Source organism: Trichoderma breve, chromosome 3 (assembly GCF_028502605.1).
Source record: "Trichoderma breve strain T069 chromosome 3, whole genome shotgun sequence".
Classification (NCBI taxonomy): Eukaryota; Fungi; Ascomycota; class Sordariomycetes; order Hypocreales; family Hypocreaceae; genus Trichoderma; species Trichoderma breve.
The window spans coordinates 2,328,639-2,352,947 of record NC_079234.1 but is presented as its reverse complement, the minus strand read 5'-3'; the positions used below and the strand labels follow the sequence as shown (position 1 = coordinate 2,352,947).

At 52.1% G+C, this 24,309-nt stretch overlaps 12 protein-coding genes across 12 annotated transcripts; 7 read left to right on the top strand and 5 right to left on the bottom strand.

The window, feature by feature from the left end:
* Window positions 1-1,178: 1,178 nt before the first annotated feature.
* On the top strand, window positions 1,179-2,574 carry T069G_05139 (beta-glucosidase (SUN family) domain-containing protein; the record flags this gene model as incomplete). The annotated part of the gene is made up of 2 exons (XM_056172349.1): window positions 1,179-2,456; window positions 2,530-2,574. 2 exons carry the CDS (start codon window positions 1,179-1,181, stop codon window positions 2,572-2,574), a joined length of 1,323 nt encoding a protein of 440 aa, XP_056029207.1.
* Window positions 2,575-3,030: 456 nt separating this feature from the next.
* On the bottom strand, window positions 3,031-4,521 carry T069G_05138 (histone deacetylase domain-containing protein; the record flags this gene model as incomplete). Its single annotated transcript, XM_056172348.1, has 1 exon — window positions 3,031-4,521. One exon carries the CDS (start codon window positions 4,519-4,521, stop codon window positions 3,031-3,033), a length of 1,491 nt encoding a protein of 496 aa, XP_056029206.1.
* A 1,664-nt stretch (window positions 4,522-6,185) lies between these two features.
* Window positions 6,186-7,520, top strand: T069G_05137 (uncharacterized protein; the record flags this gene model as incomplete). Its single annotated transcript, XM_056172347.1, has 1 exon — window positions 6,186-7,520. One exon carries the CDS (start codon window positions 6,186-6,188, stop codon window positions 7,518-7,520), a length of 1,335 nt encoding a protein of 444 aa, XP_056029205.1.
* A 165-nt stretch (window positions 7,521-7,685) lies between these two features.
* Window positions 7,686-8,913, bottom strand: T069G_05136 (uncharacterized protein; the record flags this gene model as incomplete). The annotated part of the gene is made up of 2 exons (XM_056172346.1): window positions 7,686-8,327; window positions 8,419-8,913. The coding sequence occupies 2 exons, from the start codon at window positions 8,911-8,913 to the stop codon at window positions 7,686-7,688; spliced, it is 1,137 nt and encodes a 378-aa protein (XP_056029204.1).
* Window positions 8,914-9,487: 574 nt separating this feature from the next.
* T069G_05135 (uncharacterized protein) lies at window positions 9,488-10,066 on the top strand (the record flags this gene model as incomplete). The annotated part of the gene is made up of 3 exons (XM_056172345.1): window positions 9,488-9,700; window positions 9,820-9,919; window positions 9,993-10,066. 3 exons carry the CDS (start codon window positions 9,488-9,490, stop codon window positions 10,064-10,066), a joined length of 387 nt encoding a protein of 128 aa, XP_056029203.1.
* Window positions 10,067-10,185: 119 nt separating this feature from the next.
* T069G_05134 (helicase associated domain (HA2) domain-containing protein) lies at window positions 10,186-12,513 on the bottom strand (the record flags this gene model as incomplete). Its single annotated transcript, XM_056172344.1, has 1 exon — window positions 10,186-12,513. One exon carries the CDS (start codon window positions 12,511-12,513, stop codon window positions 10,186-10,188), a length of 2,328 nt encoding a protein of 775 aa, XP_056029202.1.
* A 634-nt stretch (window positions 12,514-13,147) lies between these two features.
* Window positions 13,148-14,431, top strand: T069G_05133 (uncharacterized protein; the record flags this gene model as incomplete). Its single annotated transcript, XM_056172343.1, has 2 exons — window positions 13,148-14,287; window positions 14,372-14,431. 2 exons carry the CDS (start codon window positions 13,148-13,150, stop codon window positions 14,429-14,431), a joined length of 1,200 nt encoding a protein of 399 aa, XP_056029201.1.
* Window positions 14,432-15,189: 758 nt separating this feature from the next.
* On the top strand, window positions 15,190-17,682 carry T069G_05132 (elongation factor tu GTP binding domain-containing protein; the record flags this gene model as incomplete). Its single annotated transcript, XM_056172342.1, has 4 exons — window positions 15,190-15,813; window positions 15,874-16,575; window positions 16,651-16,707; window positions 16,756-17,682. 4 exons carry the CDS (start codon window positions 15,190-15,192, stop codon window positions 17,680-17,682), a joined length of 2,310 nt encoding a protein of 769 aa, XP_056029200.1.
* Window positions 17,683-17,818: 136 nt separating this feature from the next.
* Window positions 17,819-18,248, bottom strand: T069G_05131 (rab5-interacting protein (Rab5ip) domain-containing protein; the record flags this gene model as incomplete). Its single annotated transcript, XM_056172341.1, has 2 exons — window positions 17,819-18,109; window positions 18,186-18,248. The coding sequence occupies 2 exons, from the start codon at window positions 18,246-18,248 to the stop codon at window positions 17,819-17,821; spliced, it is 354 nt and encodes a 117-aa protein (XP_056029199.1).
* Window positions 18,249-18,518: 270 nt separating this feature from the next.
* T069G_05130 (uroporphyrinogen decarboxylase (URO-D) domain-containing protein) lies at window positions 18,519-19,935 on the top strand (the record flags this gene model as incomplete). Its single annotated transcript, XM_056172340.1, has 5 exons — window positions 18,519-18,573; window positions 18,670-18,711; window positions 18,779-19,314; window positions 19,406-19,796; window positions 19,862-19,935. 5 exons carry the CDS (start codon window positions 18,519-18,521, stop codon window positions 19,933-19,935), a joined length of 1,098 nt encoding a protein of 365 aa, XP_056029198.1.
* A 435-nt stretch (window positions 19,936-20,370) lies between these two features.
* T069G_05129 (uncharacterized protein) lies at window positions 20,371-20,881 on the bottom strand (the record flags this gene model as incomplete). The annotated part of the gene is made up of 2 exons (XM_056172339.1): window positions 20,371-20,596; window positions 20,727-20,881. The coding sequence occupies 2 exons, from the start codon at window positions 20,879-20,881 to the stop codon at window positions 20,371-20,373; spliced, it is 381 nt and encodes a 126-aa protein (XP_056029197.1).
* Window positions 20,882-21,978: 1,097 nt separating this feature from the next.
* On the top strand, window positions 21,979-24,245 carry T069G_05128 (uncharacterized protein; the record flags this gene model as incomplete). Its single annotated transcript, XM_056172338.1, has 2 exons — window positions 21,979-23,940; window positions 24,006-24,245. The coding sequence occupies 2 exons, from the start codon at window positions 21,979-21,981 to the stop codon at window positions 24,243-24,245; spliced, it is 2,202 nt and encodes a 733-aa protein (XP_056029196.1).
* Between the last annotated feature and the right edge of the window lie 64 nt (window positions 24,246-24,309).

Sequence of the window (24,309 nt, the reverse complement as noted above, 5' to 3'; positions counted from 1 at the left end):
GACGATCGTGCGCTAGCACCGGTGCTAACACGCTGGTGGTGCCTGTGCTAGCGGCCTCTTTGCGTAGGCCCGGCCGTTTCAGCACTCTGACGAAGCCTCTCTTTATCCGTAACGACGCAAACGCTGCACCAAACGTCGACGGGGATTTTGTGCCAAGCGCCTTGGCCGTGCCGTCAATGCTTGTTTTCCTTGCAAGCGCTTGTACAGGCACGGTGCTGTATTCGTACGCAGGTATCCTCACGGAGCACTTGTACGAGAAGTCGACACAGAGATGCAGAGAGCAGCGGCCACGCAAGTTTCTCCCCCCCTTTGGGATCCGGCACAGCATCACGGGCCACGGCTGATGCGAGCCGCCGGATAACAGGCTCCGTGCCGGCATCAGGCAATGAGGAATGCGGTGAGCAACACGGAGCAGCGGTGCTACGAGTATGATGATCGCTGCAGAGATGGAGAGAGAGATGACCGACTGCGGCTCTCCCTCCCCGCATGGCAAATTGCATCTTCTGTTTGCCGGCGAGAGTACGTGTACAGCTACACACTTTGATGCGATGCTTCAAACCAGGCCACGCCGACATCAGGGTTAGCATCTGTCTTCGCATACAGCTCGCCGCTCAGCTCCAAGTAGCAATACTTGTAGCACAATGAAAAGCGCTTTTGGCGCCAGGCCGGTGATAGAGGGCAATTTCCCAGAGGCCACCCCCTTCTCAGGAGTGGCACCCCCTTGTCTCGCTTTGCATCCCTGGCCTCCTTAGGTTATTGATCTCCGTGGGTCAATGCCATGGAGACCGACAAGGGCCCCCAACCCCATGCTGCAGCTCCGGTTTTTACCTGTCCTGTCCTCCCTTTTGAACGCTTCGTCCTTGTTCATCATCTTCAGTTGCGTTGGGCCCTTTTTTCCAACTGAGAGTTTTTGTCTGCTCTCCATTACACTCTTTTTAAAGTCTGGCTCATCTCACTTCCGCTCACTTTCGTATTGATATATTCCTTTTCTCGACTTCCAGGCAGCTCTTGTTTACCGTCTTCAGGTTAGTAACGACGTCCGGGGAGCCCATGGACAACTCCGGCTGTGCTCTCATCTCACCACCCCCGCCAACTCATATCGCGATATATAAACATCTGAGACTCCATCTAACCCGTGGCAATCCATGAGTAGAACGAATTAGAGACAAGCCGCCAAAATGAAGTACACGATCCTGGCTGCCACACTGGCCGCCACCGTTGCCGCCTCGCCTTCTCACCACCACCAGCACCACCATGCGAAGAAGAACGCTCCCAACAAGGTCGAGAAGCGTGCGCCGGATGCTGTCACCCAGGTTGTCGTCGGACCTACCGCTACCGTTTACCAGCTCGACGGCAAGATTCTCGATGCCGACAAGGCCGCGGCTGGTCTGGCTGACGGTGAATACGTCGTTGTTGGAGAGACAACCCCGACTTACGTCCCCCCGCCGCCGCCTCCTCCCCCATCTTCGACTCCGGCCACGACGTCCAGCGCCGGAGGCATGAAGGCTCAGTTCATCGAGGAGCCCTCCTCCTCGTCCGCACCTCCCACCACCACCTCCGCTCCTCCGCCGCCGCCCACGACCACGGCTCAGCCCACGAGCAGCTCTGCCCCTCCTCCTCCCAAGTCCTCGAAGCCTGCCCAGGCGAGCCCTCCCTCTGGCGGTAGCGGACTGAACGCCGATTTCCCCAGCGGAAAGATCCCGTGCTCTCACTTCCCGTCCGATTATGGCGCCGTGCCCCTCGAATGGCTAGGCACCGGCGGCTGGTCCGGTCTCCAATTCGTTCCTGGCTATTCAGCGGACTCGCAGAGTATCAGCGACATCATCACCGGTATTGTTGGCGACTCGTGCAAGTCGGGAGGCATGTGCTCTTATGCTTGCCCTCCCGGCTACCAGAAGACCCAGTGGCCCTCGGCCCAGGGATCGACTCTGCAATCCATTGGCGGTCTTTACTGCAACTCGGACGGCTTCCTCGAGCTGACTCGCCCTGACCACCCCAAGCTTTGCGAGGCTGGTGCTGGCGGTGTTACCATCCAGAACGACCTCGACGACTCCGTTTGCACGTGCCGAACCGACTACCCCGGTATCGAGAGCATGGTTATTCCCGCCTGTGCCACTGCCGGTCAGACCATTCCCCTCTGCAACCCCGACGAGTCTGACTACTATGTGTGGGATGGCAAGAGCACCTCCGCCCAGTACTACGTCAACAAGAAGGGCTACGGAGTTGCAGACGCTTGCGTCTGGAACAGCCCTCTCGACCCCAAGGGCGCTGGTAACTGGTCTCCCGTCATCCTTGGTGTTGGCAAGACCGCTGGTGGCTTGACTTTCCTCTCCATCTTCCAGAACCTTCCCACTAGCACTGCTCTGCTGGACTTCAACATTGAAATCACTGGTGATGTCAACAGCAAATGCTCGTATATCAACGGCGTGTGGACTGGCGGTAACAACGGTTGCACGGTAAGCATCCCCTTTCCCCCAGGGTAAAGAAGAGGAAGAAAATGAGCTTAGAAGCTAACTATATTGTGAATAGACTGCCATGCCCGCTGGTGGCTCAGCCGTTATCCGATACTTTTAAAACGGTACCTTCGGAATGACTTTCCTACTTTTGGTTTATTTTTCGAGTACCATATAATTGGATATTTTCGTGTGCATATTCGTTTCCTCGCAGCACATTGGTGGAAGGGGGGTTGAAAATGGCTGAACCCCCCGAGTCATAGAGATAGAGGACTGGGGGATGGGTCGAGGGAGGAAACTCGCGATACCAGGAAGGCCATTGGGGATGAAGACAATGCGGCCTTCCACTAATGCACTTGCGCCTCTCTTCTGCTATTCCTGGCTGCATGGCCGCCATGCTGTCGTGTGTGATATACTAGTAGACATACGCCTTGCTCTGGTGGTGTACAGTACTTGGGATCTCATTTAATGCTTTTTTCTTTTTTGTCTTGTTGTCTACGGGTTATTTCCAAATTAAAGAGTCTGCTCACGCAGCAGTTGGTCCTGGGGTGAAGATATGATGAGTCGTTTTGATAAATTAGAATTCCATGGCTGTTCCTACTCCCGATTCCCTCTCCTTTCGTAGCTGCTCGTTTCTCTCCTCCTGGTCCTCTTTTAACCTTTCCTCTACATCATCTCTGAAGCTGCCCAAGTCAGGAGGGATGACCTGCATCTGTACGCTTGGCGCACTCTCGACGAAACGTAGTTGCTCTGTGACGTGTTGAATGATTTCCTGCAAACGCTTCTGGGGGTTGCGATTCTGTCGCGGCTCGCCCAAAATCTGTTCGAGGGTCGGGAAGAGAGTGTCCTGGCGGAACTGCTCTCTCCACGGAGCGTGCTCTGGTAATATAGGGCTGATTTTGTCCTGGCAGTTGATGGCTATACTTGTCTCGTATGTCCAGGCTCGTGCAACATTCCGAGGGGTGTAACCACCACCGCCAAAGAGGATCATGGGAATGCCGAGCCTCTTGCAGAACTCAACACATGCACCATGCCCCTGCACTTGAAGGTTGAATCGGCCCAGGCGATCTCCCGCGAGAGAATCGGCACCGCATTGGAGTGCGATGGCGCTTGGTCGGAATTTCTCGACAATCTTGCTGATGATGTTGTTAAAGAGCATGTCGTATTGTTCGTCTGTAATACCATCGTTGAGCGGAACATTGACGGCGTGGTGAGCTCCGGGATTATGTTCGCTCTTAGGCCCATTATCGTCCAACGCACCAGTGCCGGGGAAGAAGTTGTTGGGGTCGTATTTATGAAAGGAGACTGTCATGACCCTGTCGGTTGAGAAAAAGGCCTCCTCAACACCATCGCCGTGATGTACATCAATGTCAATGTATAAAACACGTGGGTAGAATCGCAGAAGCTCCAGAATGGCGATGACAATGTCGTTGATGTAGCAAAAACCAGAGGCCTCGGCCTTTTTTGCGTGGTGCAAGCCGCCCCCCCACGCAATGGCAATGTCAGACTGTTTGCTAACGATTTTCCGGGCGGCATCAAGCGCACTGCCGGCAGACATGGAGCAGTAATTATAGAGGCCGTCGAACAAAGGACAATCGGAGCCTCCCAAGTTGTATTTCAGGTCAGGGTTCTGGTTCTCAAGATCTCGAGGAACTGCCTCTGGGAGAACAGTGCCCAGAAAGTCTAGATAGTCGGTGGAGTGGAAAGACGCCAGCTCCTCGTACGTAGCGGCCCGGGTCAGGTAGTTGTCCATGGCAAATGACATGCCGTATGAGTAAATCAGGCTCTTGGACAGCGTCAGGCGCCAGGGCTTCATAGGATGTGTCATGCCGAAGTGGTGCTTCTCCATCTCGGGATTGCAATGAAAAGACACATTGTAGCCCTTGGGGCGAGTAATGCCTGACGATTCAGCCAGGCGTTTGCACTGCTGGTAGAACTTTGCGTTTTCCGCATCGCTGGCAATGCCGAGGGGCTGGGCATATTCCTCTACTATGTCGGCATCGGGGTCGATGTCCAGTCTATGAGGGAGGTAGTTTGGCTTAGGCACACGATACCTGTAGTTGTCCATAGTGGGCAGAGAGGTGAATAGGTTGGGCGATTAAAATTGTATAAATAATATCCTCGTCAGATTGGCGCTTTATTTGTATTAGATCAACGACTGAGGAAATAGCGTTGAGATGAACGGGATGAATGACTGATACAACAGCTATAACTGTCAAGGGTCAAGGGTCAAGGGGTGAGGCTGCTGATTCAGCTACAGCAAGCATTATGGTCCTTGATCAAATGCATCCCAATGTGAGCGGCCGAGACTGTTATAGCATTTGCAGAAGCCAACCTTGCCTTTTCGTTTGGCCACTTTGGACGCGTAAGAAATAAAATTGAAGTTGTAGATGGTGGTATGAAGAAGAGACCGAGAAGAGTGAGCGAACGCCATCGAAAAGCTCCGGGCTGCCAATCTGGCTGGGGTCACGTGAGATTGAAAAGTTACTGGCTGGCTGGGCTTATGGACTGCTGAGATAAGGTTTATCGAATCCACTGAGGAAGGAGTATGTACCATGTCCATGTAAGGGAAACTGCAGGTCCTGACTGGCCTCAGGTTCTGATATAATGAGTAAGCACAAGGCATCTGTCTTGGTGGCTGCTCTTAAACATTCATTGTCCAAATCTTGACCTCCTTCATACCTTCATACCTTCTCACTGACCCATTCACTCACTGCCCATTAACCAGATTTGCTCCCCCCAGCTCCACTGGAACTAGCACGGAACATTTCCCCTTGGCTCTCTGGCTAAGCCTCGGAATTTCGCCACCAGACAGGTTTCGCTGCACTCGCCCCAATTCGACGCACCGCTCTCTCTTAGGCCTGCATAAACCTCGAAGCTCCGCCCATCACTAATTCTGCATCTCCTCCGAACCGGCAGCCCAGCCAACCCAACTTATTTGTCTGCCGAGTAACGCGCTGCCTCATCTCCATCTCCATCCTCCTTCAGAGCGACCCCAAAGCAGGACAGGCGCCGCAGTTCCAGTGGCATCGAGGTGAGCCCGGCCCATTTATCGAGTCGCTCTGCGCCCGTGTTTGCGTTGCATTGCTCTGCGTTGCTCTGCGTTGCGTTGCGTTGCTCTTGACAACGGCTTTTGCTCTGGGATAGGGCTGGTTGGACCCGTCACATCCACATCAGCTGGAGGACTCAATCATTCGTTGGGGACGTCTCCTTGCGGGGACTTCTGGCCAGCTGGTGATTGCTTTTTCTTTGCTGCAGAGCTACTACCGTCATGCACGCTCGTCTGCCTATCCATCTGCTGTGCCTGCTTCGTGTCCCCAACTAGATGGCCTTTGCCCTTTTCTTTTTCCTCTTATTCTTTTCTTAATGAGCCCTGCCTATTTTTCTTTGCAGCATCTCTCTCATACGGTGGATACGGAATATATGAGGCCGTAATAGTCGCGTCTTGGATGCGTATGGCCTGATATCAGCAGTGGCCTACTTTTTCGGTCCATCTATTCCTGTCCCACCCCCAGCGTTGCGCTATTGCTTCTGCTCTCTACTTTGTTTAAAGTCTTTACACAAACAAGTTTACACCATCCCGTTTAAAAGCCTTTCTGTTTTTCATCAAGTCACATCAGCCTTAAAGAGTCATCTGCTAGCCTGAGTGTCTCATCGCTGGTTATTGTTGTCCATCTATCATCTATTCATCGTCAAATTTGTGGACTCGGCGTCGCCAAGTCGTTAACCATCATGCCTAGAGACGATTTGTCCATTGACTTCGTCAAGAGGATGCCGCAGGCCGAGCCTCTAGACCCCGGCTTGATCCTCGATGATTGGATCAACCGTGTTCAGAATCTCCCCGAGGAGATTCGCTTTATCCAAGAAGAGATTACAGACAAGGACCGCCAGTACAATGAGTGTATTCGAATGATTGAGGATCGTGATGGAAAGATCCAAAAGTGGATAAAGACGAATGGGAGCCATGAGCCCAACCCAAAGGAGGATATGCTACGGGCCCAGATTCGCGAAAACTATGCTCGCGCTGATCAGTTTGCTCAAGACAAGATCACCTTGATACAAAGGCTACAGCTCGTTATGGACAAACATCTGCGGAATCTGGATGTCCAAATCAAACTGCTCTACGATCGTGCTGAACCTGGGTTTACAGACCCTGACGAGGTTCCTTCACTCCTCCGCCCCAGTGCGACTAATCACAGCGCTCCCTCAGCTCGGACTCTAAACCTCTCCAACAACATCAACTCAGCTGGTCCTTTAGCTTCACCTCGCAACCCGGTTGCCAGCTCCGCCAACCCAGCCATGGTTCGGCTACCCAACCACCCTCAAATTAGACATACTCAAGCCCAGCAGCATGTCGCGCAATATCATCAGCACCCATCCTCCGCACCAGCCACGCCAGCCGCAAGCATCATACTAAACAGACAGCGTGAGAGCTCAGCGGGCCCGGCCACAAAGAGAGGGCCACGGTCTATTACAGGACCCGGAAATCTGCCGACAACGTCAAGCGGCTTAGCGAGACATTCATCCCTTGGTCCTGGTATACCAAAGAGCGGCTCTGGGGCCAATCTGGGAGCCGGCGGTGCTGTCCGGGCAGGTAGTGCTGGACCGAGAGCAGGATCGGTCAAAGGGGTTGTTGGAGTAGCGGGTCGCAGAGGCACCCCGACAATGAGTGGTCGGAAGAAGCCACCCAACAGATCGTCACTTTCACGGGTGAAGAAGGCCTCAAACAGAAATTCGCCGGCATCGACGGCGGATAGTGATTTGTCGGATGCTGCAAGCGGCAGCGGCGAAGAGGAAGATGGTATGGAATCACGGCCGAGGGCCTCCATGGCAGATGGCAAAGATGGGGATGAAGTGCTCGGAGACGCCGATGACGACGAAGACGGCGGTGATGACAAACGATACTGCCTGTGCCATAACGTGAGCTATGGCGACATGGTGGCTTGCGACAACGACAATTGCCCCTATGAGTGGTTTCATTGGTCGTGTGTTGGGCTGAAAAGTGAACCCAATGGCACTTGGTATTGTCCCGAGTGTACTGAGAAGTTTCAACGAAAGGGGAAATAGAAAACCATGTAATTTTGTCTGCGTGAGTAGTTTAAGATTACAAAACTTTAGCTGACAATCCATTGTCTGTACGCTGTCTTGTTAGTGAGTTTCATGTAGGACTCTCAGTGTAAGATGAGAGTTTCGTTCCGTCATTCGTCTTTGACTTGGCACAATTGCGAGGTCTCATGACTGCTGCAGTATGCAGTGAACAACGCCACGTCGTACACCCTCGCTCTCTTCTCTTAGCTCTGCAACTGTGGCGCCCTTTGAGCGGGCCGCTTCGATGAAGTCGTCCAGTGAGCCACCGACTCCAAAGTATAGTCTTTTGGCAGCTACATATGCAGCTGCTGTAGCACCAGAGCCCCGCTCTCGTTCAAGGATAGTAAAGACAGTTTGTGTGAATGCCTGCAGTGCGAACGGAGAGTAAATGGTCTCTGCTCCGACCATGAGCGTGATTGGTGCCGGCAGGCCCGATGAGAAGGCCGGTAGATCGTACAGGCAGCTGATGAACTCGGGGGACCAAGCTCCGGAGATGAAGGACAAGTGAATGCCGCTGGACGAGAGGAACTGCTCGAAGGCTTGAACGATCTCGGGGGAGAGTTCAAGCTCGCCTTCGATGTTGAAGGCGTCTTGGAGGACTGGGTTGTGAGTGTTTTGGAGGGCCCAGGCGAGGACAAAGTTGGGCAAAGTGACGAGGCGGAGGACAGATGGGTTGTAGTCGGCCAATACGAATGAGCAGGGATTTTGTTGCCATTGGTTGCGTGATTGCCTTTGCATGATCCAAGTGAACATTGCAAGGGAGGGGAGGGCAGTTCCACAACCCAGCTGTTGATTTTGAGTCAGTTAGATATTATTCATTATATGACAGCATATTAGGAAAGGAGAGTTTCGAGTATTTCTTTAGATGTATGCGTACCTCGATTACACGAAGCGATGAAGCTTGTTGAGAGGCCGTCAGCTCATCCTGAGCAGCAAGCACCTTGACGAGATCGATGCTGCTCTCCCAGCTCTTGAAGCCGCCTTCATATATGCCCGTCTTGACATCATGCTTGCCCAGCCCGCCATCGTCGACCCGGTCCTCGCCGTTGACAACCTCGTCGTCTTCAGCCATGAGCTGCACTCTAACATCCCAGAGCTCGCGGCGAGGCAGCCGTAGGCGAGTCTCGCTGGCGCCATCGTCCGCAACGTCAATGTCTAGCAGGTCGTAGGCGAGCTTGGAGGGCAGCTGTGAGAGGAAGTCGGAGAGGCTGTGGAGAGTGGCTGGGAGTTGGGGCTTGCCGGCGACGGGGAAAGCGCTGTATGATGCTGGAGGTTGAGCTTGGGTTGTGATGGCTGGGGTTTGTGTTTGTGTTTGAGACTCATCGACATCGTGGTCTATGTCGTCTCCCGAGAAGCCAAATGAGAAGGACATGTTTTTTTTTTTATTGTGAGTAGATTTTTTTTGCTTTTCTTTTATATTTTTCTCTTTAGCTTAATAGAACGAATATGGTGAACTTTTTGCAAGCGAAAATTGGTGGAAGAATAAGTAATATCCAAGCAGGCTGAGTGAGTGTGAGGAGAGAATGTTGAAATAATTGACTGATAAGAGGAAATATTTCAGATTCAATTGTCGTGCCCTCTGGTTGGTAGTCGGTGGGGCAGCCAATTGACGTCCATCCATTGATTTGTTAGGGGAGGAAAAAACTTACAGGTACCCGCGGTTATAGGGACGGGAACTTTAGGCTACCTAGAGATGACCTACAGTGGCTGCGATATCTTATGTAGACTTCATTCTTTAAAAAAAATATTGGATGATTGATGCAGCAAAAGCATGACAGCTTAACGACTCCTTTGCTGTATTTTGCATCTTGTTCTTTTAAGACTTTATTGTATACATTTCCCTCGGTAGTTATCCTGTCATTATCACCACATACTTCTCCCTGAAAGCGTTGATGTCACACCCGTTCATCTAAAGCATAATCTCATTCTCCCCCATCGCCCGAAACATGCGCCAGTCCCTCGCGAAGCTGGCATCGGCCTCGGCCATGCAAAACGGCCTGCGGCCCAAGCCAATGGCCCTCCTACCCCCAATTCCGCTGTACCGACGGCTTCTGCGCGCCCACAGGAAATTCCTGCCCACGGAAATGCGGCTTCTCGGAGACGAATATGTCAAGGCTGAGTTTCGAGCTCATCGGAACGTGGACAATCCTGCGCACTTGGTACGTGTGAATGCGATGGAGGAAGAAGAGGACCAGGGGTTGATGGATTATCTGGCCTCTTTATCTGCTTTGTGTGCGTATGTGTTGCTGACTTGTTCTCTTGCGTTTTCGGCTTGTAGATTGGCTTCCTTTCGGAATGGCAGATGTATGCTCAGCAAATTGAGGGCGAATCCTGGGTGGGTGAGAAGATAGATCAAGGAAAATTGGCGAAGATGAGCGGTAAGAGTTGCACATGATCTCCCACTTTGCCGATTTCTTTGCGATGAACAAGATATCTAACTTGGGCTTTCAGACGAGCAAATCCAACAGTTGTATGAGTTGATGCAGGCCATTCAGAAGCATCAGAATGGAGAAGACGCTGAATGATCGAATTTTAGTAAGGGTCTTGTGGACGTTAAAAATTGTAGAATTAGGTTGTAAATTCAACAAATGTATATATATCTAGCATCTATCAAAATATAGAGGGTATATCCTTCATCGCTAATCTACCTCCCCAAGGCCTCAGCAATCCATGCTGCCTGGATCGCACTCACTTTCTTTGCGTAATTCTTATTCGTGTACACATGCTCAAGGAACATGATGGCTTCTTTCTTTTGCCCATGCATGACACTAGAGGGATGGATGGCAACTACATGCTTGCCGTGGACAGTCACAAAGCTTCCGTCCGGCGCCAGCATAGCCGTCCTCATTGCGAAGCCCCGAAGAAAGCACTTGATAACTGACTCTGCCTTCTCGGGTGACAGAGGGGTGAATGGCTGGGGATCCGGCGCGGGCATTTCCGAGAGAAGCTTCTCTTTCAAACACATTCCTCGAAGCTGTCGGCGGATGTTCAACGCCTGCTTCATGTTTCGGATGTTGATTTTGCGCTTTTTGCACCACTCCATCCTATCCGAGTTCTCTGCAGTGTACATCTGCATGGTTGTCAGATACGTGATAATGTCGCCTTCTCGCCTCTGGATATCCTTGCGGTATGATTCTACTTCTTCTGCAGCCTCCTCTGACTGCACGTGCATGAAAATGTCGTCTCCTGACGTGAGACATGAGATGGCATCAATTACCTCCAGGACACAGTCAAACTCGGGACCTGAGGCAGCGAGGAGAACAGCTCCAAGGGGAGCTGAAAGGGGAAATCTAGCCATCATTTCGCCCGCCGGCGTGATGGTACCGTCGTCCGCCAGAGCCCCAAGGAAATGTAAATGAAGCAACGCCATTTCTATAGCTGCGGGCTCGGGTGCGTCTATCAGTGGGAAAGACAGTACGTCATGGATGCCGCGGGCTTTCATCGTAAGAACGGCTCCGAGAACATCGTTTCTCAAGATTTCTGGCAAGTCTGAGTCTTCTAAACTGTCAAACGCATCTTCCGTGTAGAGCCTGAAGCATTTGCCTGGTCCCTCACGGCCTGCACGACCGGCGCGCTGCACGGCGGATGATTTAGATATCGGCTTGGCCAAAAGAGATTCCATACCAAGCCGTGGTCTATACTGCTTCACCTTGGCTTTGCCGCAATCTACGACATATCTCACACCGGGAACCGTGACGGATGTCTCAGCAATATTGGTAGCGAGCACGACTTTGCGTGTGAGAGGAGACTTGGCTGGCAGAAAAGCCACCCTCTGTGCTTCAATGGAGAGTTGTCCGTATAGTGGCACGGCGATGATTTTGGGGACGTTGGATGCAAGGCTCGTGGCATATTCCTCAATCAGCCGCTGGGCGGATTCAATATCCTCCTGGCCATTGAGGAAGGCCAAAATATCTCCAGGCAGCGGCTCCTCCACATGAATCTTGAAAATCTTCTTCAAAAGTGCGTCTTGTAGGTCGGCCACTGGCCGGGGTTCGTATAGGATCGTGACGGGAAATTGCCGACCTTTGATTCGAAGCAATTCAACATTGCTCGCCTTTTCCTTTCCTGGGATAGCAGCATTGCCGAAAAAGTCCTGGATGACGCCCACTTCGGCCGTAGCACTCATGATAATCACCTTGAGTGGAACGCCTCCTCTTTGTGTTTTATCCCCAAACAATATCTGTTTCAAGAATCCGGCAAGGAGATCGACGTCCAGACTTCTCTCGTGGATTTCGTCAATGACGACGGCGCTATATTGTCTCAGATATGGATCCCGGAGAAGCTCCTGCAGCAAAGTACCTTCAGTCAAGAACTTGATTCTGGCACCTCGTGGCACTTGGTGGTCGAATCGAACCGAATATCCGACAAGCCCATCTGGCCTTCCCTTGCCAAGCGGCGTGCCCGCTTCGGTTGAAACACGATGCGCCAGAGTTGTGGCAGCAACACGTCTCGGCTGTGTAATAGCAATCATGCCTCCCACGTATCCATCCTCTTCCCGGCCTGGCAGCTTAACCTTGTGCCGTTTGCACCAGGACTCTTGATAGAGAAACTGAGGCACCTGGGTACTCTTACCAGAGCCGGTTTCTCCAACTATCACAATAACGTCGGTGCCTAGACGCTTCACGACCGTTCGGATCTCATCTTGGTGCTGCCATATTGGCAATTCCCGGCGAGCTTTAAGCAAAGGATGATCCTTAACTCCTCTTGGATTTCGGGATTTGTTATTGGTTCCACTGCCTTCGAACGATGGCTTTTTCGTCGATTGTTGTGGCTCTGATGTAACATTCGAAGGTTGCTCTTGCGAAGGGGTTTGCGGCGTTGATTTGAGGCCGTTTGCTTCGACTTGTTTGGGCCGGGCAGATGTTAGATATCCTGCCACTGAGATGGTTTTGCCTCCAATTGTGACGGATCCGGAATCTTGCCGAGTTTTTCGTCTCTTGGGCGCATGTTCTGCGGCGTTCGGTGCAGTCATTGTTGGTAAACAGAGTGCTTGGCAGAATGTTATAGAGAGGCTGCGCAGAAGATTTGACTCGACATTGTTTTTTTTTCTTCTGCTCTGAGATGCCCGTCAAAATTTCACATGTTGGACGAGGCACGCTGAGCTAACTTGTCGTTGACCTAGCTTATCGATAGCGGCGAGTCTGCGAAAATTCTGCCCCGTTATAAGTAGCAAAACTTTAAAGTAAATTCCCTTTTTCCCAAGTCCACTACGGCTCTTTCTTTCTTTAAAAATCATTAAATTTCGGTTAATTTATTTAAAAAATAATAAAGAGAAAATCCCTTTTATATAATAATATGTAGTAAAATATGCCTTTAACCGGATCTACGGCTCGCATTGGGGGGGTTAAATATAGATTTAGGGGCATCAGCGCCTGCGGCGGTGTGAGCCTAGTATTGAAACAGGGTCCTAGGCTAGCCGTTCCTACGGGGTAGACTTGGAGTGGCTCAGATAGGGAGTTGACACCCAAGCCTCACTTGCCTTTGTTCTTTCTCTCGTGACATCTCCTTTCTCTCGCATCCCTAACGCACCGCCATTTTTGTCTTTGTTCTTTTGATTGCGAAAAGTACACTACTCTCTTTGAATAATCCATTCCTAATTAATCACGATGAAGAAGTTCGGTTTCGGCAAGAAGAGCGAGAAGCACTCGCCTGCTCCCTCAGACAATCCGTATGCCAACCAGGGCAACAATGATCCCTATGCCGAGCAAACGAAATATGCCAACATGGGCTCCTACTCTCCAGCCCCAGCCTACTCTCCAACCCCAAGCAACGGTTCTCGACCACCCGCTGGAAATGGCTATAGTTCATACCAGAGCCCACCCCCTCAGCAGACTCCCTCCCCAGCCCCAGGATATGGCAGCGACCGATACGGCTCAGGCGGTGGATATGGCTCCAACCGCTACGACAGCACTCCGAACAACAATACCTCAGCGGGGGCTAGAGGCCCTGGAGGATACGGTGGCTTTGGCGGTGGTGCCGACAGCAGCAGAGATGCGCCCTTCGCCGGAGCACAGGGGGGGCCCCAACAGCAGCAGCCGCCGGCTGTCTCTAACCAACAGTCGGGCACCTCTGGAAGTTCTTACGGAGGCTATGGCGAGCAGCGGGAATTGACAGAGGAGGAGCAAGAGGAGGCCGACTACCAGGCGATTCTTGCTGAGAAGAGACAAGTTCAGCAGGACAGTGTGGCATCAGTATCACGCTCAGTACAGATGGCCAGGCAAGCCAACGAAGTCGGACGTGCCACTCTGGCTCGTCTTGGCGCACAGGGCGAACGACTGCACAATACCGAGAAGAACCTTGACCTTGCCGCCAACCAGAATAAGATTGCTCAGGACAGGGCAGCAGAGTTGAAGACACTCAACGGCAGCATGTTTGCAGTTCACGTCGGAAACCCCTTTACGTCCAAACAGCGACAACAAAAGGCCGATGAAGAAGTGCTGAATCGCCACCGGTCTGAGCGAGAGCAACGAGAAGCGACACGACGAGATGGCTATGCAGCAACTCAGCGCATGGAGCAAAACATGCGCCAACTTGGAGGCTCGGCTATGGGCCGGGCACAGGGCCGCAAGAAGGATTATGGCAAGTTTAACTTGGACGACGAAGAAGGCGCCGACGAACTCGAAGACCAGATCGACGACGGCCTTACCGAATTGGAAGGCCAGGTCAAGATGATGAACATGGTTGGCCGAGCCATTGGCGCCGAGGTGGATGCTCAGAACACGCAAATCGATCGGATTATGAACAAGGTAATTCAGCCCTGGAACCCCTGTCACATGCCCCCTTTGACTCATATGATACCGGTATCGGATGGCTAACGTCTTGTGTCACAGAGCGATGCTGTTGATGATGCTACGAGAATGAACAGAGAACGGTTGGCCCGTATTAGGTAAAAGGATTAATAGAGGCTCAAGGTCTAGATAGACTGCTGCGATGTTTCAATGGTTGTTTCATAATATGATGTAGTTGATATGTTATATAAATTATATGATTTATGTATTACGTTGGATGTTTTTGGCTTCACGCTGTTAAGAGAATGAAAATGCTGGCAATGGAGAGCTCCAGTGACGATACTGTTGCACCTTTGCCAATTCCAACATAGATTGAGACTGGGCGAGTTTCCTGCTATTAGCACCGTGCCATCTTAGTCATGAGAATTCTACCTAGCTGGATTCGGCATCTGTCGGTTCTTAAGCTCTCCTTTCGAGGTACATTGCATTCCTATTGCAGCCCGGTTGCATCAGAATGTCACCGCATGGCATCCCTTTCCCCTTACCAACAAGGCAGACATCAGACTTGAGTCACACTTGAGCTGGTCAGTGGCTTGGTTCTGCTCGAATGGCGAATGGCCTCGTCTTTATTTTCACCTGATGGCCTGATTTAAATTCTTGTATATACACCGTCTATTCTTTTTTGTTTTTCATCTTCTTCCAGCCATCAGTCCTTCATCATATCATTTTGTTCATACGTGTGATCTTTGGTCCTCAGGAGGCTCTTCGCATCGCTTGCACAGTGTCGCAATCGCTCCCCATAATGATTCTCATTGCTCGACATTGCTTTGTGCATATATATCGGACCATGAGAGTATGAATTGAATTGTCTTAGTTGAGCAGGGATATTTTCAGATCAAATTGTTTTTCAAACCGCTTCAATGGCCTCTGTCTTCACATACGACCCTGATCCTCCTCGGGTCTCCTCGCCCTGGATTCTGGCCGATGATGCAGACAGCCCTCAGGGATCCGGAGCGGCGGTGACTCAGACCGGCTTGCTGTCTGAGTATGGTGTCACGAGGCTTGAAGCTGAGCCGCAGACCGGCCCGATAGAATACAAGCTGCATTTGCTCTTGCGGTCGCGGCGCAGCTATGTGTACATGAGTACCGTGCATCCGAAGAGAGACAGGCTTCATGCCCAGCCTGGGGATGGGTCGGCAATGTACTCTGCGTCTCCTGCATCGTCGAATCAACCGCGCCAGGAGCGTCTCCAACGTCTTACAACGCAGCTGCTTTGGCGCTTGCAACAGTCGTCGCCGTATCATGCGACCAGCTCCAGAGAAGTGAGAATACCAAAGTTATCAGACGGCAAGGATGATGCCAATTTGGATCTCTATGGCACCCAGATCCCCGGACTTGAAGAGTCGCAGGGTGCCTTATATGAGATAGGTGTCTCTGATGACGGAACACTCATTGGGCTCACCAAAGATGAGCTGGATGAAAGTATTGCTACTCTCAGAATCATGGCCGCGAGTCTTGGATGCGGCATTACCGTACTGCGAATGGTAATAGTGGGCGACTGTGAATGGATTGAAATAGCAGAGGTCGATGGCGATGCTACCAAGAACCCAGTTCAGGTTACCAAACAGGATAAACTCTGGGTGGCTGAAGCATTGATTACGCCCAATACTGAGCTGCAGCATTCAAAATCTTTCACTGAGAGCGGGAGCTACAAAGCATCTCATGGTGGAACTCCTCTGCAATCTTCTGCGCCAAACACAGTTCCAGGCCATGCCAAGTCTACAACTCCGCAGCTGCGAGTTACCTTGACGGGCCCTATAGCGTCAGGGAAGTCGAGTCTCTTGGGAACGCTATCTACGGGTACTCTGGATAATGGCCGAGGCAAAAGTCGCTTGAGTTTGTTGAAGCATCGCCATGAGATGGCATCCGGAATGACCAGCTCTATTGCACAAGAGCTCATCGGATACGAGGGAAGGCACATTTACAGCTTTTCTCATCGCAACATTGAATCATGGGTTGACATTCATGACTATTCTAGCAATGGCCGACTGGTGTTTATGTCTGACTCGGGTGGTCATCCGAGGTATCGACATACAGTCTTCCGCGGGCTTATGAATTGGGCGCCGCACTGGATGGTTCTCTGCATTGCTGCGGATGACGCCGAGGTGACTCCTCGAGCTCATGACACAGCTTCCTCCGCAATAGACTCGGGAGATACTGACTTGGTAAAGGCCCATTTGGATCTTTCGCTCAAGCTTGATGTCCCGCTGGCTATTGTCATTACGAAACTAGATCTCGCGTCTAAAGTAGCCTTGCAGAAGACTATGACAAAAATCCTCGCCGCCATAAGAGATGCAAATCGCATACCGAAGCTCCTGCAGCCTGATCAACAGCCACAAGATCAGTTGGCAGAAATCCCACAGGCGGACTGGGACAAAGTGAATAGTCTGGTTAAGAACATGTCCGAGAATGGAGGCCTACTGAAGCATGTCCCTATCGTGTTTACGAGTGTCTTGAAGGGCGTTGGCGTCGGTCTTGTTCATGCTTTACTAGCAAGTCTGCCTCTACCGGCGCACGATTCTACAGAAACAACTCTGCAGCCAGGGCAACCGACAGACCTGTTCCATATTGATGACACATTCAGCTTGTCTAGATCGCCGGATGATTCGCTATCTGCAGAAGGGGTCATTGTATCCGGCCATGTTCGACTCGGTAGCTTCTCTGTCGGGCAAACCATCGTTGTAGGACCATTTTGGTCGGGTCAAAATCGTACCTCGAGCTCTGAAAGTCATTCATCAGCTGACGATCGTGGATCGCCAATGCTGAATGCAGCGTTAGCCGAACATGTCAAAAGCGCCCGGACGGATGGCACACCACCATCCATTGCGGCAGACGAATGGCAGAAAGGGCGCATCGTTAGCATCCGCAACCTTCGATTGCCCGTGGGGACATTGGAAGCTGGCCAAGTTGGATCAATAGGCCTCGTGTTTGAGCCAAGCCAAACCGAACTCACTCCCTTAACGGATACTCCTCAGATTCAAAGGGGGATGGTAATGGCGACGCTACCCATTGATGTGCTTGGCAATGAAATCCCCATCCAGGCTTCACGTGGGTTTACGGCGACCTTTGACGAAGGTGCTGCCCAGTTCCCTCCGCCAGGCACAACAGTTAACGTGCTGTTTGCTTGTGTCAGAACTGCTGCCCGGATCCTGGACGTCTCTGTTCAGCATCGCGCCGGATCAAGTGAGGACATAGATGACATAGGAGGCACCGTGACCAAAGTGTCAGTGGAATTCGTTCATAGTCGTAAGTGGGCTGAGCTAGGGACATCAGTCATCATCATGGGAAATAGTAGTCAAGATGGATCGGGTTTGCAGGGCTTTGTTGGAAAGATCACGGAGCTTGTGTGTTGAAATGGACATGCATGTCGAAAGTTGCATATCATTGGGTTATTTCATTATGTTTAATAGATTATGGTTGACACCAGTAATGATCGCTTTGTCTGCATCGTGTTTTGATTCGCCACCCAACCCCCTTCCTGAGGAGCTTTCAAGCTCGCACTAAGCCGTAGAATAAAGTCCATGTCAATATGAAACCGGGCAAGCCATTGAAGATGCCGCTGGTCCAGAGTTCCAGGGCGCCCCTGTAGTAACGACCAGAGTCGAGGACAGCGCGACCTTCTCCCAGAGAGCTTGGGGCGATCTGGAGGATGTAGAACAGGAGGCTGGTTGTTATTGAGAAGGCAATGTAAAATAAGAAGCCATAGTAAGACTCGAGACCAAGGATTCCAGCGCCGACGCCAAAGAGGGACGCCGTCAAGCTGTGGAGATTGGTGAGAGTCTGCTCCGCGGAGATGAGGTTAGACAAGTCACAGTGATGGCACGACTCATGGTACGAGACTGGGGATTGGACGTACCTTTGTGTTATGCGCGACTGAGTCCTGGACGATGGGGTTGATCTGAAGCTCCTGTTCCGACATGGTTGTGGTGATGAGCTTGAGCGCCTGAATGAGTGTGAAATTATGTGGTGACGATTGGTGACAGCTTGTATGTAGAGACAGCTTGCTGAGTTGAGGCTAGTGCAGGACTTCACAGTGCGTAAAAATGACGGGCCGATGGGATCCGACGTCCGACTGATGGTGGGGTTCAAGAACACCGGAAAGCTAGCGGCTTACTTTTATATACTTGGCCGAGTGACGAGAGCTTCTGCACCTGCACATTCCAGTCTCATTTTTTCCTCATTGACCGCCATGGAGCACAATTTCGAGCCATTGAAGAACGACCTGCTGCTGCGAGCGGCGTGGGGTGGGTTTCTGCCATTCATCTGCCCTTTGCGGTAGACTCGCTATGCTGCGAATTGAAGTCTAAGTTGTGTGCTTATACGTTGTGTGCGCCGTATAGGCCAGAAGGTGGAACGACCTCCCATGTGGGTGATGCGCCAAGGTAATATTTTGCGTTCGAGAGCAGTGCAGAAGAGAGGAACGGTAACTGACGAGATTCTGCAATGCAGCTGGCCGCTACCTACCGGAATACCATGAAGCAAAGGGCACGCGCGACTTCTTCGAGTGCTGCCGAGATGCCGAGGTCGCCTCCACATTAACGCTGCAGCCCGTCGAGCGCTTCGAGGGCCTGCTGGACGCCGCCATCATCTTCTCCGACATCCTCGTCATCCCACAGGCCATGGGCATGCAGGTGGAGATGGTGGACAAGAAGGGGCCGCACTTCCCCAACCCGCTGCAGAGCCCCGCGGACGGGCAGTACGAGCAGGTGCTCGGCCGAGAGGTGGACGTGGCCGCCGAGCTCGACTACGTCTACAAGGCAATCACCCTGACGAGGAAGAAGCTGGCCGGCCGGGTTCCCCTGATTGGCTTCTGCGGCGCCCCCTGGACGCTCTTCTGCTACATGGTCGAAGGAGGAGGCACTAAGCTTTTCGCCCAGGTCAAGACATGGATCTACAAGTACCCGGAGGAGTCGAAGAAGCTCCTGGCCAAGATTGCTGATGTCTGTGTAGACCACCTGGCTCTTCAGGTGAAGGCCGGTGCTCAGGTATGGCTTTATTCTAACTTTTGTTTTCAGCCTTTTATTTATTTTTATGTCCATCCATCTCGGCGAAGTAGCTAATAACAGTGGTTTGTAGGCGGTGATGGTGTTTGACTCATGGGCTGGAGAGTTGTCTCCTGCTTCCTTCAAGGAATTCTCTGAGCCCTACCTTGCCCACATTGCGCAAAAGCTACCGCTGAAGCTGCAAGAGCTGGGTCTGGAGAAGGTCCCCATGACGGTGTTCCCCAAGGGCGCTTGGTACGCTCTCGATTCAGTGTGCAATCTGGGCTACAATGTCGTCGGCATGGACTGGCTGCAAGACGCCGCTGAGGCTGTGAAAATTCGAGGAGACAGGAACGTTGTCTTCCAGGGTAATGCCGACCCCGGATGCTTGTATGGTTCAAAGGCCGCCATCACCGAGGCTGTTGAGACTATGGTCAAGGGCTTTTGGACTGGTAACAAGGGCTGGATCGCCAACTTGGGCCACGGTAAGATATATACACCTAGAGGACCGTTATTACGTTTGAGCATTACTAAATCAAGTTTTCCACAGGCATCACCCCTGGTGTCAACCCAGATAACTTGAAGTTCTTCTTCGAGGAAATTCATCGCCTGACCAAGCCCTGATGCCGTGGCAAAGGGGAGGAGAAAATAAAACGAAAGTGAAAGAGAAAAAAAATGTGAAAAAGGCGGCCGGCTCTCAATTCAGCGGCAGAGTCAGAATAGTATATTGAAATGACAAGCTGTATTGTAAGCCCGATCTGAAAACCAAGAATCGCTCCGTCTGTTGAAATACCCTTTTGGTTTTGGATGCCGTTTCCTAATTGAAGCCCACAAACAATCTTTTTTTTTGGTTACCACCGAGAAGACTCCGTACCTAAACACGAACCATGACGAAATGCGCCCTACGAATTCCAAACACCATGAACAAAGTAGTTTCTAAAAAACCGGGGAATTTGAAGAAGCGAAAAGGGGACAGATGAGGAGAAGGAGGAGAAGGAGGAGAAGAGGAGGGAGAGGAGGGAAGAAGGAGAAATAGAGGAGTTCGTCGACGTCGACGCTTTATTGCTTCTTGCCAAACAACCATCGTCTCTTCGTCTCCGTCTTCTCAGTCCTTTCGGCCGACTTGTCAGAGGACTTGTCCGACTCTCTCTCGGGGGTTTCGTCGATGGCTTGCTCCACGCTACGGTTGCGCGCCAGTTCTTCGAGTTCGTCCTCGCCTTTGAATACGTTGCCAGCGCCGCCGCGGCCAACGTACTGGGCTCCTGCGCTAAGTCGCCGAGGCACGCTACAAACAAACTCTTTGTTAGAAACTGCATGCATGATTCAGAGTGTACTAGAGAGTCTTGTTCCCCTCCCCCAACAAAGCATAGTAGAGAGGGGGGAACTGTCGAAAAGAGAGAGAGCCAAAAACTTACGCCTTAACGTCCTGGCGAAGACGAGTCTCGCGAGGGTCGTTATTCTGGGCCATGTTGCCAGTGCCCCCTCGTCCAGTCGTAACAACCGCCGTTTTCAGTACGGGGGTCTCGAGATCCGAAGGGTTGATCTTTGGTGACTGTGCGGCATCGGCCATGTTGCCCGCGCCGCCGCGGCCATGGGAAGCAAACTGAGCAGCCATATGGCGTTGTATTGTGTATAAGACGGGAATGCAGGTATATATAAGGTTGGCGATCTTATTGTTTTTTTTTTTTTCTGAGAGGCGCAATATGATTCACCCAGCCTCGGGAAGATGATGGGGGGGAGGATGTGAGAGTTTGGTAGCCTTACGGGCCGGCGGGTCATCTGCCACAGGGGACTTTTCTCAGCGCTAGAGGGGCTTCTTTGCATTAAGCGTGGGCTAGGACGGAAGCGGCAAGGGGTGCAGCCGGAGCGATTCTGTCTTGATTTGACGACATTTGCTAGCTACATACTGTACTCGTGCGAGTAACTTGGACCAACTCATGTGAACAGGCAGCACTGTGCGTATTTTACAGGTACCGGGTACAGTGCTCTAGTATCTTGTACCTGTTGGTGGTACTAAGGTTATGTCGTAGTATTGCGAAAATCTCCCGAATCATCAGTCCACAGGTTAAATAAATAATACTGTGTAACAAGCCACCAAATATTCCCTTTATTTACAACACCAACAAGTATCATCATCACCATCATCGTCGTCGACATCATCGCATCTACTATGTTATATATAGCATAAATTGCCGAGGGTGGTGTGTGTTTTTTTTTTCTTCTCTTCCATTCTTTGACTAAAACCAAGGCCATCGACTCTCCTCCCGCTCCACTATGTCATAACCCCTCACACCCAATCCTGTCCGTCCAACCACCACGCCCACCCTCAGCTGCTGCATCACGATAAGCGCTAATGAGGGCGACTGCGACAAAACAAATGACGCTTCACCACCGGAATCATGCACGAAGCGGTACCTGCACATGCCTGCACATGCAGCTGCTGTTTGGCACCCTGTGGAGCCGATCCTGAGCCGCATCCAGTATAAAGAGGTACGAGCAGCTTTTTCACCGGCCATGTAACCTCCCCCTCCCCCCACATTTCCTGCCTTGTTATCTGCCTTGTTTTGTTCGTCGAGGTGACTCGAGTTGAGCTTTTCATCTGCTGTTTTGTTCTTTTTTCGTCGTCTTCTTTCATCGCATGGTTGAGACTTGACACAAAAGCTCACCATGGCTAGCCGCTACTCCTCCGATGAGGAGAGGGAGCGATACAACATCCATGTCACTCGTCGCCAGTCGCCGCCGGGAGTCCGTTATGTGACGAACCCGTCGGTGCGGGGATCTCAATACGACGGGCCTAGCTTTCTCAGGCCGGATATTCGCACCACAGAACGCACCACGGCCATCACCAGGTCTCTCTCGCGCACTCGATCGCCGCCTCGCGAGAGCCCTCGTGATAGTCGCACGGCTTTGGGCCCTGCCGCTCCGGCTCCTCCTGCGCCTGCGCCTGCTCCCATCATCATCAACAACCGCATCTACAACGAGCATTCGTCCGACGAGGACCTGAGCGATGACAGCCCGCGCCGCAGCCGCCGAAATGTCTATCGCCGCCGCTCCCGCTCTCGTTCCAGCTCTCGGTCCAGCTCCCGCTCGCAGTCTCGAACGGGCCACATGACGCGAGAAATGTGGGAGGCAGAGCAGGCCCGCCGTCAGCTGGACGAGATGCGAATCAGCACTGAGCGCGACAAAGAGCACCGCCGTCTCGAGGCGCAATACCGCGAGGAAGCAGAGCTCCGCCTTACACAGCGACAGCTTGACGATATGAAGAGGCGCACTCACGATGAAGACATAGAGAGACGCATCACCAAGGAACTCGAATACAAGCGCCTCAAAGAAGAAGGAGCTGCTGGGGAAGCTGCCGAGGAAAGGCGGCGACTTGAAAAGGAGTACCGCGATGAAGCAGAGCTTCGTCTTACTCAGCGACAGCTCGAGGAGATGAAGAGACACAATGCTGAGGCAGATGTGGAAAAGCGTATCAGAGATGAGTATGAGTACAAGCGTCTCAAAGAGATGGGAGCTGCCGAAGAAGCTGCCGAATTGAAGCGGCGACTTGAAAAGCAGTACAGTGAAGATGCAGAGCATCGTCTCACCCAACGGCAGCTTGATGAAATCAGAAAGCGTGAATCCGAGATGATGGTGGAGAAGCGCATCACCAAGGAGATTGAGTATAAGCGCCTCAAGGAAGATGAGGATGCTGCTGAAGCTGCCGAGGAAAAAAGACGGCTCGAAAGCCACTTCCGCGAAGATGCAGAACATCGTTTTACGCAACGACAACTCGAAGAGATGAAGAAGCGTGAGTCTGAGATGCAGGTCGAGAAGCGCATAACCAAGGAGATTGAGTATAGGCGCCTCAAGGAGGAGGAAGATGCCGCTGACGCCGCTGAGGAGAGACGACGGCTTGAAAGGGAGTTCCGCGATGACGCTGAGCTTCGCTATGCACAGCGACAACTTGACATCATCAGGAAGCGTGAGGCCGATGCCGAGAATGAGAAGCGTATGCTGAGGGAGCTCGAGTTCAAGCGCCTCAAGGAGGAGGAGCACGCTGCTGAAGAATCGCGCAAGGCTGCCGAAGAGAAGAAGCGCCGCGATAAGGAATATCGTGACGAGATGGAGCTTCGCCAGGCGCATCAACAGATTGAGGGCATCAAGAAGCGCGAGGCCGAAGCTGACATGGAGAAGCGCATCAAGAAGGAGCTCGAGCTCAAGCGCCTCAAGGAGGAGGAAGAAGCTCTCGAGGAGAAGCGCCGACGTGAGAGGGAGGCTCACGAAGCCGTCGAGAAGTACAAGAGAGCTGAGGCAGACCGCATTGCCCGCGAGAAGGAGGAAAAGGAGCGAATGGACAAGGAGTACAAGCGTCGCCTGCACGACGACCTTCTCAAGTCGGGCCTCGACGAGCATGCCATTGAGGCCATCCTCAGCAACAAGAAGGTCCAGTCGCCTGCTCCGGCGGCCCCTCAGCTTCCCATGGCCCCTCATGCTCCCATGTCTCCTCACGCTCCAATGGGGCCCCCGATTCTCGCTCTCCCGGCGCCAGAGCATTCGGTGGAACGCCCGACTTACACTAGAATGGCCCGTAGGTACCTCTCGATTGAGACGCTGCGAACATTCCAGATCGAGTATGAATATGACAATGTAAGTTTTGACTCCAGCCCTTGGCTTCATATGTTAGCAGGCACTGATACGCTTCATCTACACAGGACCCCGATTATATTTTGATCAAGCGATGGGTTCCCGAGTGGGAGCAAGACCAGTTTTGGCAGCACACTAAGATCCTTCGGGAGAAGCGCACCAAGACGCTCATGGTCGAGGAGAAGAAGCATCACCACTCCGACCCCGACTTCGAGTGGGTTCGCAAGAAGCACAGCAGCAAGCACGACCGAAAGAGGAGCAAGTCGCCGGCGCTGCTCATGTATTTGGCGGGTGCTCGCCCCTCTTAATGACTCACGACATGATACCATGTATTGCGAAATGTGCGGGCCAAGTTTATCTATTTTTATGTAG